This window comes from Parasteatoda tepidariorum, chromosome 1, assembly GCF_982258835.1.
Source record: "Parasteatoda tepidariorum strain Cologne lab strain chromosome 1, Ptep-v5.0, whole genome shotgun sequence".
Taxonomy (NCBI): domain Eukaryota; kingdom Metazoa; phylum Arthropoda; class Arachnida; order Araneae; family Theridiidae; genus Parasteatoda; species Parasteatoda tepidariorum.
The window spans coordinates 102,540,622-102,556,694 of record NC_141755.1 but is presented as its reverse complement, the minus strand read 5'-3'; the positions used below and the strand labels follow the sequence as shown (position 1 = coordinate 102,556,694).

General features: G+C 34.6%; 1 protein-coding gene across 6 annotated transcripts in view; it reads left to right on the top strand.

Moving 5' to 3' along the window:
* Window positions 1–12,190, top strand: part of LOC107447412 (uncharacterized) — a 164,378-nt gene extending 152,188 nt beyond the window's left edge. For all 6 annotated transcript variants that reach the window (XM_071180451.2, XM_071180455.2, XM_071180452.2 and 3 more), the window contains 2 exons: window positions 3,406–4,673; window positions 10,278–12,190. In XM_071180451.2, coding sequence (XP_071036552.2) covers window positions 3,432–4,673; window positions 10,278–11,426 — 2,391 coding nt within the window. In that variant the 5' untranslated portion in view covers window positions 3,406–3,431 and the 3' untranslated portion in view covers window positions 11,427–12,190. The remainder of the gene's footprint in view (window positions 1–3,405; window positions 4,674–10,277) is intronic.
* Window positions 12,191–16,073: the final 3,883 nt, after the last annotated feature.

Below are 16,073 nucleotides of genomic sequence, written 5' to 3'. Positions count from 1 at the left end.
AAATTGTAATACTAAAACATTTTATTATCAACTATTAATAATAATAATTCATTGTAAACATGATAACGAATTTTAGAATTTCAAACTTTGTATTATTATCTTTTAAATTAATATATCATAAACTTTATAAAAAAAAATCAGTACTTATCGGTAATTGGTTCTATGAAGACAAGTTTGCCAATTATTGATAAGTTTTGATTTTTTGTGATTAATTGGTATTGATTAATTGGTTTTAGTAATTGGTACTATGAAGAAAAGTTTGCCGCCGACCCGACTGCAATATTTGAAAAATATATATATTTAAAAAATTTGATTTCTCAGGAAAAATTTAACCGATTTTGCTAAAATTTTATATCTTGCCATTTAAAATCACATTCTTTAAAATGGTATCAAAAATTTTTAGTCCATACGATTCAAATTTCTTTCTTTTTAATTATTAAATAAAATTATTAAAAATAATTCATATTTATTGAAAGTTTTATTTTGCATGTTTTTATTGTTCTGCATTTTATAATTGTATGCAAAAAATTTTCGATTCGCATAAAAAGTTCTCGAGATAGAGCGAAATACACAAAAAGTAAAATTAGAATTAAAGGGCCCAAACTATTGGGACCATATTTCCCAGATTGTTTCAAACCCCGATAGTTTGGGGGTCAGAAATCCGGATCCACCGAAAAAAAGGTATGTTTATTCAGATAAAGTAAGTTTTTTTTGTCTGATTATTGTTCTACTAATTATTGATATGATCTGATTGATATTCTACTGAATCTGATTATTGTATCGTAACTATCTATTGCACTAATTAATTAAGCATATTTGAGGTCAATCGCTCGAGCCAATAAGATTGAGTCCAAAAGCATGAAGATCCAATCATTAGATAAAAAAGTTATTGGAGGTGGTCCATTTTTTATTTTGGGCACTGTTCATCTGCTACATCTACTAGTGTATTCTCATTTAAGGCCTTAGATCAATTTAGTCTTATATTTTGGGCCTAAAAATTAAGATAATAAATTTTTTTATAGCAAACATTATTTCCTTTAAGCTTAAAAAGTCAATTCCCACTTATTGACATCCATTTGATTGACGTAAGTCCGTAATAGTTATATATTCGTATTGGTGAATGAATGCTAAAAAAATTATATTCAACATTTTAGCGTACTCATTTACTTGGTTATTCTTATAGTTCCTGAACAGCGCCATTAAGCAAAATTATTTTTTTTAAATTTATTTTTTACTCTATAATGTATTAAATTACTGTTTCATATTTGTGTATTCTTTTAACTTAAAAAAAATTTATTCCAGTTATAGTTCATCTCATCTTGACGAAAAATGACCCTTACAAATAAAATTCATAATTAAGCGCATAATTTGATTTTAACAAAGTGCACAGTTTGATTTTAACAGAGCTTCGAATTTATTTTAATTTTTTTAATATTGTAGCGGAACTACCACTACAAAAATACAATTCCAATTCACTAGTATATAAAACATGTTAACTCGATTCTATGTTGGGGTATCTTTTCATAGATGGATGTTGACATTGTCGATAACTCCTCTCCCCGATAATTTCCCCGGACGAGATGTAAACACGCCAACCTTGACAGAAACTCCCACATCTATTTGAACCCGCATACTTCGATGAGTAGTCTACATTGAAAAGTTGACTTGCTGCTTGTGACTGCGACATTATCCACCTCCTTGCGCTGTTACTACTCAGTCTCGATCACACACAACGTCGACCTGTATACACTCGACTGCTAATGGCAATACAGGAGCGGCCGCGAACTTTAATACGGCACTCAAAAGTACGGACATCTTAATACAGCTCTCCCGGCTTCTCACAAAACAGCGATGAATCAACTAGTGGTATCGGTTCATCTAATTCTATCAGAGAGCATCAGAAGAGTACTGTAGCGTATCTACCACTACAAAAATACAATTCCATTTCACTAGCATATAAAACATGTTAACTCAATTCTATGTTGGGGTACTTTTTCACAGATGGATACATTTTCGATAACTCCTCTCCCCACAAATATGTTAGCATGCGTTTGATCAATTTAATAACAAAGTAACCACGAAACCATACGAACCACTGATCGCTGAATATTGCGGGATTGCTGATACGGGGCAAACCTACTTACGTCTATGTCAAAAATTACAGAATTAAAAATGACCTCAAATAAAACTCGAATCAAAGGAATTCAATGAATCAATAGGACTGCGAATCAAATAATTAAGAAAACTCTGCTATTACGTTTCATAAAAAGGAAGTTTAATTTACTCGACAACAAAATCACAGCATCGCCATTCCAAAGAAAAAATCCATATACCTTTGCCATATGCCTATACTGAATAAATTATGTTACAAAAAAATTCGGTGCTCATAAACACAGATCTTACACTCTACCAACTTACTACCTACTTTGTACTTACTAAACGTCAGAAGTGAAGCCTGACAAATTCGCTAACTAATCCCAAGGTTAGGCGTTTTTCTTACTTATAAAAAAAATGTCAATGGTCCTGATAGCCCCCTTAAAATATTATATTAAAATTGCCGAATCATTTTAATTTAATTTATTCCGGTTTTCAGTTCATTATTTTTATGAAAATCCGGAATATTTACACTGTTAAAATTCTGGTTAATTTTTATTATAAGAAACAAATAATATATATATATATATATATATATATATGCAGGGTGTCTCAGTTAAGCGTTTCAGAACTTCTAAGAGGGGTAGGGGGCATCCTGACGACTCGAAATCATATAGCAATGTGGGGTCGGAAATGCTTTCCTGAAGCGGTGACGTACACAGAAGCACCATAAAGAAAAGAGACCGTAGGTGAAAAATCGCTATAATAATACATTGAAAAAATTATATGGTACATGGGCCAAAGTAAGTGTTCGAAGTTTCTGCCACCGGCTACAATGTACACCTCACATCTCCGGGGCATGGACATTCGAACATTCTTCAATACTCCAGGCATATCTCGCAGGCAGCTACTGCGACTCTTGCGACCAGCGTTATCAACAGGCGTGTCATAAACCAGTGTTTTCATATGACTCCAGAAATCAAGACATGATAGGCCGGGAGACCGAGGAGGCCATATAATTTTTTCAATGTATTATTATAGCGATTTTTCACCTACGGTCTCCTTTCTTTATGGTGCTTCTGTGTACGTCACCGCTTCAGGAAAGCATTTCCGACCCCACATTGCTATATGCACTTCTCTATCTCTCTACTATTAGTAAATTGAATACTACGGTGGTCAGTACTTGCGACTTCGTGGTTTCAGTTGGCCCTTATTTATGTATAACGTATATGTTTGTTATGAATGTATTACTTTCGCCTACCATTATGTTATTTTATTTTTATGGTTTTGATTTTATTTATTCTTTTTCAGTTATACTTTTCTGTCTATTCAATGCAATGAAATCTCAGGAAGAATCTACCGGCCTTCCTACGGTAACAGTGAGAGGCTTTCTAAATTTCAAAACGACAGTCGATGGAACAGTGATTGTCTTCACTCCCGTATCGGAGATGCATCCGCCGTCGCCTGTAAAGATGCATCCTCCGTCAACTACCTCCGCACCCTCCATGAATAACGAAGGTCTGGATGAAGACGTGTCGTTTGCATCACCTCCTCAGAATTCCATCGAACCTCTGAAAACGCACAGTCCCAGCGAAAACGTTCTGGAAAACAAAATGGAAGAATCCTTTCTACCTCACATATCCGATAACGCAGTCTTACCACCCCCTCCTCATAACGATAAAATTAAATCTAAATCTTCATCGAATCAATTTCCTACCGGATTAGTGACTGTCCTAGGGAGTACATCTGTTGACGGTAGCTCAACAGCTGTTCACGAAACTAAAGTGATTGGCACCTACATCGATGGAAAGTACGCCCAAATACTTCAGAGTACATCCCGCGTGCTTCCCGAACCCGAGTTGAAGACCCCACACATGATGAGCTATTCTACAATCGATCGAAGTTACAGTACTTGGCCAGTTTCAATAATGAATGACGTATCTTCAGACGATAGGGCAGTTTCTTTGTCAACAAACACTGATCCCACATCATTTTCAGTAAAACCTACTACTGATCCCATATCATTTTCAATAAAAGGTACTACTGATTCCACATCATTTACTGTAAAAGGTACTCCATCTACTGATGAATCCACTGTTTCATCGTCGATTGTTCTCGTGACTTCATCATTCGAAATGACACCGTTGACGACTGCTACGACTCAGTCCACGAAGGTTTCTGACCCAAAGACAATCAGCGTCCCGCTCTCCCCGACGGTTTCAAAGGAAAAGACATTCGACGTCCCGCTCTCCCCGACGCTCACCTTGTCACAGCAGGAAAGCCTATCATCAAGTACAGGTCCATCTAAAACTTTGATTTCATCATCCAAAGTCAAAAATACACCAGAACTTGAGTCTTCAGTCTTGTTGCGCTCGTCGTTCGACATCGTGTATTCTTCCTCTGTGGCAACGACGGAAACTTTGGAGACAGCAAAGAAGACGACCCCTTCGCTGCCACCTGTTGCTTCTATCACTTTCTCTGAAGATGATAATATGGTTCCAACAGTCATAAAAAGTTACAGAAATAGTAGTACTACCTCAAGAACGAGATTTCCATCATTTCGAAGACCCTCTCAGACGGTAAGTCATACAAAATGTATGGATGGTTTTATATTTTATTTTATAAACGTCGTTGAACAGCCGACCCAATTTTTGGGATTACGCCGATGTTCAACTCCGTAGCCTTGTCATTTTGAACCAAACCAGAAGATAAAGAAACTCCTGAATCAGAACCCTCAGACGTATGATTTGTTATGGGAACATGGAGGACTTTGTGACCCCGACAGATTTAACGGGCACCAGTCACTATTTACTGCACGGGGAGTCTCCGGCCGGCCTGGGATCGAACCCACTAACTCTTGGACATGAACCCAGTGCCCTACCAACCAGGCTATCCCGGTCCCATGGTTGACCGTGTAGAGCTAAGCACAGATGGCGCTAGGGGTCAAAATTCGTCGTAAGACTTCTGGGTTACTACTTCCGATTTATTTTTAAGCCTAAACTTGAAAAAGGGTGCCATCCAATATTATAATACTTGTTGTGTTTACAATATAACTCGTTTTTTTTTAAACTTAAATTTCAACGAAACAAACATCAAAGGAATTCGGATGACTCCGCAAGCTGGCTATAATTTTACCCAAAAGTTAACAAACGGTGCTATTTTACACAAAAATAGCCAAATTGGGAATAACACTCAAAACATGGCTAACCTTACGTTCTATTTATGATGTGATATTTATTTTATTAAATTTATTTTGGGTTCATAACCAGTTAGAATTTATAAATTACCGGAAGCTCTTATGAAAGGTAAAATTACGCTTAAATTTAAACATACATCACATTAGTAAAACTGAAAAGTCTGGAGAATTCCTAGAAAAGTTTGTTCACACATCGTCTCGTAACAGAGCCGGATTATGCCTTTCGTAGGCCCTAGGCACAGCCGTTTTTGGGCTCTCCCCTCCTTCCCCCCTCCTCCCCTCTTTTCAAAATATATGCTAAAATTTTCGTGCATATTTTTTTTACATTTTTATTAATATGGATTTTAATTTACAAATTTGTTTATCGAACTTCATCTGCAATACCGACATTCTGCCGATATTGCAGTTGATATCGATAATACCATTATGATTAGTTCGATCGATAACTATGTAAACACTTCACGTCAACAATACAACAACAAATCAGCAAAGAAAACAGTGAAATTGATAGTGAGATTAATTACAAGAAATATTTATACTACAAATAGCTTCATAGTTTTCATGATACTACTATGATAACTAAGTGAAGGAAATTAACATTGTCAAAAGTAAATCTATTGAAATTATGAATGCAGAAGGAATTATGAATGCAAAATTATTATTGAAATTATGAATGCAGAAGGAATTATGAATGCAAATGCAGAAGGAGAAAGATCTTTCTCCAGATTAAAATTGATAAAAAATTATTTGCGTTCAACAATGAATCAAGATCGTTTGGCATCGCTCGCACTTATGTCTATTGAATACGACATTTTGCGTAGTTTGGAATTCGACAGCATAATACAAGATTTTGTTGAATCCAAAAATAGCAAAAAAGTAATATATTAGATCATAAGATTCTGTAAAATAATTTATTACCGAAAAATATTATATTTTTATTTGTATATTCATAATTTTGTGCAAAATACACTTATTGTTTTTAAGGCTAAATTATTTTTGTCAACAAATTTTTTCTCCCAAGTTTTTCGTTGGCCCCTGAATTTCGTAGGCCCTAGGCACGTGCCTAGTGTGCCTATAGGTTAATCCGGCCCTGTCTCGTAAGCATAAAAGCATAACATAAGCGGAGGGATACACCGGAAGTTATCTAAATTTCTTCTTGTTTTAGGAAGCTTGTTATTGTTTACATTCAGTTAACCATCCATACATTGGAATTTTTTTTTGTATCTTCTTCTTCTACTAATATTCTTTTGCCATTACATCTTTTTCCTCTACTTCCTTCTTTTTTTTTTAGTGCAATTGCAGGGTTTCGGCTGTCTTTGAAAAGTTTTAGAAATTGTAGTAAATTTCCAGTTAATGCTAGAAGACAATTTTTATTTTAATATACCACTTTATCGTTAAGCGGTTTAGAAGCTGGAAGTTTCATGCACTTTCTTTGGGAAAAATTTCTTAATGGTGATAACAAAGAAATTAAAATATAGACATATGTTTTATTTTCGCTATAGCTTTTCAAATTTTTCAAGTCCCGCGAGAACCCAGATTCGAAGAGTTTGAAGACTAAAATTCAAATTGTAAAGGAGAAAGGAAAAAAAATTATTCCTAAAATGAATTTTGTGAAAAACACTCATCATGTTAGAAATAGGATGCATTGCGCTGTTATTGGGTTGAAATTTCGGAAATGTAAAATACCTATAAAACACTTCTGGTTGAAATGTAAAATACCCATCTGAAAACAATACAAGCAACAATTTGTTGTAAAAATGCCACTTTCGAGAAAAGTTGGGCTAATTTTTTATATAGGCTCCTCATCGATGCTACGATACCTTTAATTAATAATTAATTGAATGATCCATTAGCATGCATTTCAATTAAAAAAAAAACAGATTTTTAACAGCATTAAGTAAGCTGATTGTTATTGAGTACTTTATTTTGTGCAATGGCCCATAAAGGAAACGAACAAATCAATACTTTATTTTAGGCAAGATTCATCAGGTGTTTTAAAAGAATTAGATGAATTACTCTGTCGATGAATGCATTACCTATGTCAAAATTTAAAACCTTCTCTTAGAGAAAAACTAAGAAATAGACTTGACTTGTTGATCTAAATTTAAAAAAATCAATCGTTTATTTTCTTATAACTTTATTTAAACAATAATATTTTGTCAATGTAGTTGTTATGTAATTTCTTCTCTAGAATTCTCATAGTTATTGCTCTATGACGTGATGTATATGCGCTATAAATCAATTTACGTTATGGTTAGTTCAATTACGTTTCGACTTAAGTTAAAGGAAAGGAATAATGAATTGTAACTCTTCTTCAGTTTTTATATAAAAAAACGATTAAATCTCAAAATTACCTAAGCCCTAAACTTGAAACAAATTACCAATCTCTGCTTGTTTTGTCGATCACTGGTCTAGTGGTTACTGTACTTGACTACGGGACCAGTGGATGTGGGTTCGAATCCCACTGTAGCATGGATGTAACTTTCTCTCTCTGTGTTCGATATCCTTTCTTTTGTGTGAATGTAACCCGTCCTATAAACAGGTTTGTGATTGTGTGGCGTGGATGATGCTACTCCACCGCCGTTGGTTAGCCACAGGTGCCCACTGGGCAATGATAAGAGAGTAGCGATTCTGACCTTTCTGAGTCCAATGGGAAATAGATGCAAGTGACCTCCATTAAAAAAAATCTTTGCTTGTTTTAACCTGTAACTGCAATTTATGCTGGGTGTTTTAACACACCACTTTTAACTCATACTTTTTTAAAACTCTTGTCTAAATTAATACTTATTAGACGACGCAAGCTAATATTGAAACAAAGAAGGAACTAAAACCCTATCAAAATCTATCAAATCACTTAGTGAACAGGACAGGATGAAAACTCGTGAGAGTGAGTAATATTTCTTATTCCCAATAAAACCCAGTTTTATTGCCTAATGAACCTTGAATGCGTTTCTAATCATCACATTCAAGTTCCTCTTTTTTTTTCTATGGCAATCAAACAGGCTTTGATATCTTAAATTATGCTTTCCTCAATAGCAATTTGTTAGATTCAGTTTGAGATTTGGGGTGGTTGTTCACTTAAACGCTTATTTGCACTTCTGAAAGTATATGCTTGACTTCAGTTTTTGTTCAGAAATATTAAAAGAGGGGTATTTAGGGATATACCTACTACATGGTATGAAATTCATTTAGTGTATAGTTGATATCATTTCCGACGCATCTCCATGCGTCACAATGATCACCTATATTGATATATATGCAGGGTTCAAGCTAAGGATTTCAAATTATTAATTAGTAAATTAGCCAAATATCAAAAGTATTCGCCACTTTTCGAAAATCTTCGCCAAATGTAAATCTTAACCAATCCAAATCTTTTTATGATTAATTTTTTCCCACAGAAAACTATTTTTAACCGTAGTTTGTTATAGACTTACATTATTTGGACCCAATTCTAATTAGTTATGCGGCGTATCTACCGAAAATTACTATAATCGAATAAAAAATAATGATTTGTTTAGAAAAATTCATTTTGACGTAATTTTTAGGATCGAATTAAATTTAGTTTTAAAAAAAATCATTCGCCAATTTATTATAATAATTACAATAAATATTTCGCCAATTTATTATAATAATTACAATAAATATTTCGCCAATTTTATTCGTATAATTTACGATTTTATCGCATTTGGCGAGGTGGCGAATTCTTAGCTAGGACCCTGCATAAATTAGGGATATCTAAATCCCTCTAAAACGAAATTTTGTTTCAGAGCTTCATTTTAAATATTCAACTTTTCCTTTAAATACTGTAACATGTATAATTACGAGTTATTAAGTGATTGTGAAGAATCATAATTACAATAACATTGTATAGTGTAGAAATGTCGATTACAGGGATTTTCGGGTAGTATCGCCGAAAAATACTTACATCAAATTAATCCAATATTCTGGTTCGGAGAATAGAGCATTCGCTTCCCAATGAGGTGATCCGGTTCGAATCTAAGTGAAGGCTGTTCGATACGAATTCTGTTTCCGATTTACGCAGACTACAGTGATGACGCAAGGTAGTAGGCGCGGAGCATGAGCTAAAAGTCCCTTGCTGTCGGGCTAACCCGGGGAGATTTCCGAGGTTTTCCTCCTTATGTAACGGAAATATGAGCTTGTTCCATCAAATGTCTTCAATGAGGGCTAGTTTGCCCTTAATCAGAAGCACTCATTGTCTTCTGAGCTGGGTTCTAAACGACAAGTCTACGTAGTTGAACGGTGATAGCCGTTAACTCAAAATTGGAGCGGCTGTTCAACGCTCGTTATGAATTTAAGTATATAATAAAATGTGCGTGATAGTTTCGAAAATATAAATATTGAAAATCATTCATTTGAACTTATCCTATATAATTTATTTTATAACCGTCGTTGTACAGCCGACTAAATTTTTCGAATTTGCGACTACTATTGTTCAACTCCGTAGGCTTGTAATTTTGAACCTAATCCAGAAGACAAGGGAACTCCTGCATCAAGTATAGGGAGAAATTTGCCTTCGTGGAGGATTTTTTGATGGAACTAGCCTGCATTTGCGCTACACAGAGAGGAAGACTACGAAAATCTCCCACAGTTTGCCTGATGGCAAGTGGATTCTAACCCACGATTGGTCTACAGCTGAGGATATTTCAGGTCACCACTGTGGTAGGTGCGAGCCGGATGCGGAATTCGTATCGACTAGCCATCGTTCGGATTCAAATAAAACTGTGAAAGTTGTGAATTACTCGTTATTACGCTTGTTTTATTTTAGTCTTAGATTAAATTATTACTTTTGCTGTCAATGGTTGCTTTTAGTTTTAACAACTATAGTTGAATTGGTCCTCACAGTGACAAGTGAAGGATTGTTTTACCCAACTTTCGTCATAACTCTCATTATAAGTCAGAAATATAATTGTACTATCAGTTAAAGTTATTTTTCCTTTTATTAAATTTTTTTTTTTTGCAATTTCAGGTCAGATTGAATCGATTCAAAGTTAAACTGAATCTCCGTCAAGACTCGCACGATGATGAAAGCTTTCCTGCAGACGACGAAGACCTCGATGAGGAACAGATCGAGATGGAATCAGAGAATGTCGCCCCCACCATCGATCCTGCCAAAGTAGTCTTCCAAGAGACCACCATCACCAGTCAAGTGACGCTACACGTTGGGCGCCGAAAGTCCATTCGTATTCTGACCATTACAACATCAGTTCCCCTGACCGTGCACCCGACAGATATCCAGGACATGACATCCCTGGAGGACGAAGAGAGTGATCCTTACCATCACGTTGAAACGCGAACCTTTACGTCGACCGAACGAGCCTTGAAGACATCCATCGTGCCTGTTTACGACGGCAAAACAACGTCCTACCACAAAGTGACGGAAAGCTTTTTCATCATGAAGTATATCACAGCGTACAGAACATTGCCGATTGGAGGAGAGGTGACGCTCTTGGAGAACGAGCAACCAGACGACACCACTTTAGATGCCGCCGCAGCTAATATACAACCCTCAGTGACTCAATCACCACCCGAGCAATTTTCAACCCAGCAACCGTCTGGCAACCCACCACTTTCGAATCCCTTCTTGTCTCTCGGTCATGCGCTGTCCAATAATCCACTGGCCGCTGTGTATTTAGGGCTGCAGCAACTGAATGCCCAAATGACTCTTTATTCAACCATTACTGACACGTCGACGTACGTCACAACCGAGACGTTTTACAACACAAAAACTGTTCGTTTCTACGACGGAAGAGCGAATAAGTTCCGCACTGTGTCTGAACCTACTTCTACGAAGAAAGTCACCCTGACCACAACTGTTACGTCCTTACAACCGTATCTCAACACCCAAGCCTTGCAACAGCAACAACATTTGCAGCAATTTATTGCGCCCACGCGACAGGAACCCCAGTTTAACACCATTACCTCCACTTACACAACCGTCAGTACAGCTACAAGTCTCAGCACTCGCATTTATACCCTTATTTATAATGGCTTCAGCACTAAATTCAGAACTGTTACCAGTACATCAACCTATCCAACTACTGTTGTCGTAACCAGCACGACTAAAGTACCTTTGGTGGCAACGGCAGCTCCTTTTGCGTACCCGTATTCATCCTAGAAATACGTAGCACCACAGATGAAAGTGATTGTGAGATATCCATATTTTGCTAGAGACAAAAGTTTAACAATTCAAATTTGAATGATAATGGTGTCTTCTGTGTTATTTATCGTGTGAATAATATACCGGAGAGTTTCGGCTAAATGAACTAACACTACAAAATCGTTCTGGTAAAAAAAAAAAAACATCAGTCATATTTATCAGGAGAATGTATGAGGGTACGCCTCATTCTTCAAAGATAATTCTTTTACGAGAAATACATTGCAGAACAACAATTTTGTGTTATTTTTTTTTATTATTGCCTAACTTTTCCTTGTTGTTGTCTGGACGAGGGAGGTTTCAAAATCCTATCGAACAAGTTAGAATCATTGCATACCGAACTTCTTAGATACATTCGAGAAAATTCAATTTAGTTGAAATTTCGATGAAACTTGGATGGCTGATACCTTCTAATTTCTCTGAACTTTCAGCATCGTTGGCGAAAGTTGTTTGGCCTATACGGCGCAGAAAAGCGACCAAGTTGAAATGAAAAAAGAGAAAATTATTCTGCAAATGCGGGTATTCAACTGCGTAGGGAGATTGTTTTTTCCAAATGAATTAATTACTAATTTTTTCTGAGATTCTTTTTTTAAGAAACGATATGTTCTCACCTTCAGTCTACCAAACTTATCTACAAAATAACTTGTATCAGTTTATACAGAATGTAAAGAAATGTCAGTTTGTAAAGAATTATATCTTTCACTAAAATTTTTACTGATGACTAATATTTACAGTTATTTGTATTTGTACACAATCTAAAGAGGCTCATGTTATACACTGCTTAATTAACATAAAATAACTGATCGTTTGATATCGTATGTACAGTGCGCAAAATAAAAAAACGGATCACCCTGAATAACTTTTAATCTAATGATCGGATCTTCGCGTTCCAGGACTCATTCTTATTGGTTCGAGGGGGTGACCTCAGAAATGCTAAATAATTAGTGCAGACAATATTTTTGAATGCGAAATCAGACACAAAAACGTACTTTCTCGGAATAAACATACCTTTTTTCGACTGATCGGGATTTCTGACCCCAAAATATGGGGGGGTAGATGCAATCTGGGAAATAGGGTCCTTATCATTTGGTAAGGAGAGCTTAGACCCCTTCATGTTAATTTTACTTTCGCGTATTTCATTATATCTCGAGAACTTTTTAAGCAAATTAAAAAAGGTTTGCACACAATTATAAAATTCATTTATCCAAAGATAATTCCATGCAAAAAAATAATTTCTAGTAAATATTTATTATTTAATTTAATATTAGTCGAAAATGTTTTGAATCGTAAAGTATACTGTTTTTTTTTACGACATTTTAAAGAATATAACTTTACATGGAAAATACAAAATTTGAGTGAAGTCGGTCGTATAGTTTCTGAGAAATTGAATTTCAACTGTGACTTTTTTAAAATTCGATTTCTCAGAAACCATTGAACAGATTTCGCTCAAATTTCGAATTTTGCCATTTAAAATTACATACTTTAAAATAATGTAATAAATTGTATACCTTACAGTTCAAAATTTTTCGACTGTTAAAAAATGAAATAATAAAACATTATAAATATTTACTAAAAGTTATTTTTTTCACGGAAATATCCTTAGACACACTAATTTTCTGATTGTGTGCAAACATTTTTTAATTCGCTTTAAAAGTTCTCGAGAAGGGGTGAAATACGCAAAAATTAACTTTAAGGGGTCCGAACTTTGGAGCGCCCTCCTGACCAAACTATTGGGACCGTATTTCCCAGATTGTGGCTACTCCCTGTATTTTTGGATCAAAAATCCGAATCCGCCTAAAATTATGTATTTTTATTCAGAGAAAGAACGTTTTTGTGTCTTATTTCGTAACTTAACATATCGCGTGCACTCATTAATTAGCATATTTGAAGTTGCCCCCTCAAGTCATTAAGATTGAGTCCTAAAACATGAAGATCCAGTCAATAGATCAAAAGTTATTCAGGGTGATCCTTTTTTCATTTTGCTCACGGTACATTAATATTCAAAAATGTACAGTGTGTAAAGAAACGAATAGCGTGAATACCTTTTGATTTAATGATAGGATTTACACATATTAGACTCAATCTTAGTTCAATCGATATGCTATTTAATTAAAGTAGACGGTTTTTAAGTTGCGATATCAGACAGTGAAACTTTTCTGGATAAACATTTTTTTTTAACGATGCGGATCCATGATCCTTAAAATGTAAGCGACAGTCACAATTTGGAAAATAGGATCCTAATAGTTTAGGTAGAAGAGCATTTGCAAGTTTGGAACCCTTTTAACATTTTCCATTTAGCATATTTTGCTGTATATCCAAAACTAATGAAAAGAAATAAACATTTTACGATTCATAAAAGATTAATAAACATGCTTATCTTAAAATGCAAAAATTAGTTATCTATTATTTTTTTGGTAATTTGTTTTTAATTAATTATTTTTCATTATTTTTTTAATTATACATTTGAGTAAATATCAAAAGCATTTGACTAGTAAAGTATACGAGTTTTCACATTTTCTAAAATGATAATTTTGAGTGAAAAAATTCAATATTTGAATGAAAATAGTCAAATAAATCCCCATTGATAAAATTTTAAAAAGACGTACATTTAAAATTAGATTTCTCATATTCTATAGATTTCATTTGAATATTGTATTTTGACTTGAATATTGTATCATGTAAAAAAACTTACCTTACAATACTAGATTATTTCAACTGTTACTGAAAAAAATAATTAATTATAAAATTTTGACTACATGAAATTATCTTTTAATAAACGAATTTCATGATTGCATGCGATTTTTTTTATTCTGAAGAATCTGTTAAGCTACAGAGAATACGCGAAAAGTGAAATTAACGTTAAAAAATCCAAACTTTCGGCGGATCTTCTGCCTAAATTTTAAAGATCTTTCTCCCTGAGGGTCAATAGTCCGGATCCATAGTATAAAACGTTTGTTTCTTCAGAAAAAAATACGATTTTGTGTTTGATTTCGCAACTTTAGGTATCATCTGTATAAATTAGTTGGTATCTATTTAAAGTTAGCCCCTGAAACCATGAAGATTGAACCATTTTGCAACTATACAAGAATACTATAGTTTGTCTATGTAAAGAACTCCCCTAGATATTCGTCTGGAATAGTGGCGGTGACTATGGTTTAACTATTTCAAGTAGGGGTGTCGAGCCATTATTTGAGATAGGTTTTGGTTTGGGTAGGCGAAAAAGGGAATCGAAGAAGAAAGGAAGAAGCTCCCCTTTTTGAAATTCTCTGTTTCTTGTTTCCATAGCAGCAGACGGCCTTAGACTTTATGACGGGGGCGTTCTTCCTATGGACAAAGTATTCCATTTCCCATCCATTCCTTTGTGCTGGTAGAATAATAGAGTGATGACCTTGGATTGCCACATCTTCAGAGTATTTATACTATGAGGAACCATTTCATAAAATGAAAAACTGAATTATGAAGTTTTGGAAGCTGTTCAAAAAGAGCTGACAGTCTATACAAACCTGGTTCCTTACCTCTAAACTATTTACTAAACAAATTGTAGTGCGGCTTTCAGGAAAACTGCTTCAGACTAAAAGTCTGAGACGGACTGTCTCTATGGTAACAAGTAAGAGCCCATTTCTAATGGGGGTGCTAAGGAGGAATAAAGATGTCAATTGGTTTATTCAAACTGACCTATGGTATGATTAAGACAAAACTATTCACCACCCCACATCCCTATTTAAATTGACTTTTCCTCGTAACCATGGTACCCGCCATGACGCGAGACTGATGTCTGGAGGAGTTCTTCTGAAGGCCACACATTAATATAGAAACCAAACATGGAAAATATAGATATATTTTTTAGATATAATTGACAAATTTAGACGGCAGACAGTGGCCGCTCTTCGTTTATTTACCGGTCATGATTGCTTTACTGCCTATTTGCATTGCATAGGCCGTCTTATTGCCTCTGTGTGTCAAAAGAACAAGCCTACTGACAAATATCGCCTGCGTACTCCTTGGAGGTATATTTTTAATAAGATGCCTTCGGATCATCCTTAGGTATGTTTCCCAGACCCATTGACCAGCTCTAGTGCGACGTAAATAAAGTACCTACCTACTTACCATAGAGGTACAAAATCATGTAGATATTTAGAATCGAAATGAATTATGGTATTTCTAATGTTAACTAATGAATTTTTCGATGTTATTGATTTATTTTGTTTAAAGTTTTCTTATTACTATTCTTGCTATATTCTTATACGATTGAAAATGAAATAATAATAATTTTAAAAAAAAACAAAGATTTGGAAGCAATCGAATGTTAGAGAGAACTGGGTAGCATTATTACAATGAGGTATATGTCACAGGCCTTTTATACCGCAGGAAAATTAACTCATACAGTTTTATAAAAATTATTATGAATTATGTATGCATTTTTCTTAAAATATTTTTTTAATAAATACCAATTGAAAATGTCTTAAAATATTGTATCTCTGAATCTATATGCATCTAGATATCTTCAACTACAACTATATATATTTTGACAAATGTATCGTATAGTTCACCTTTTAGTTGAAATCGAATAATACAAACCAAATTTTATGCATTTTGGAGCAAACATCA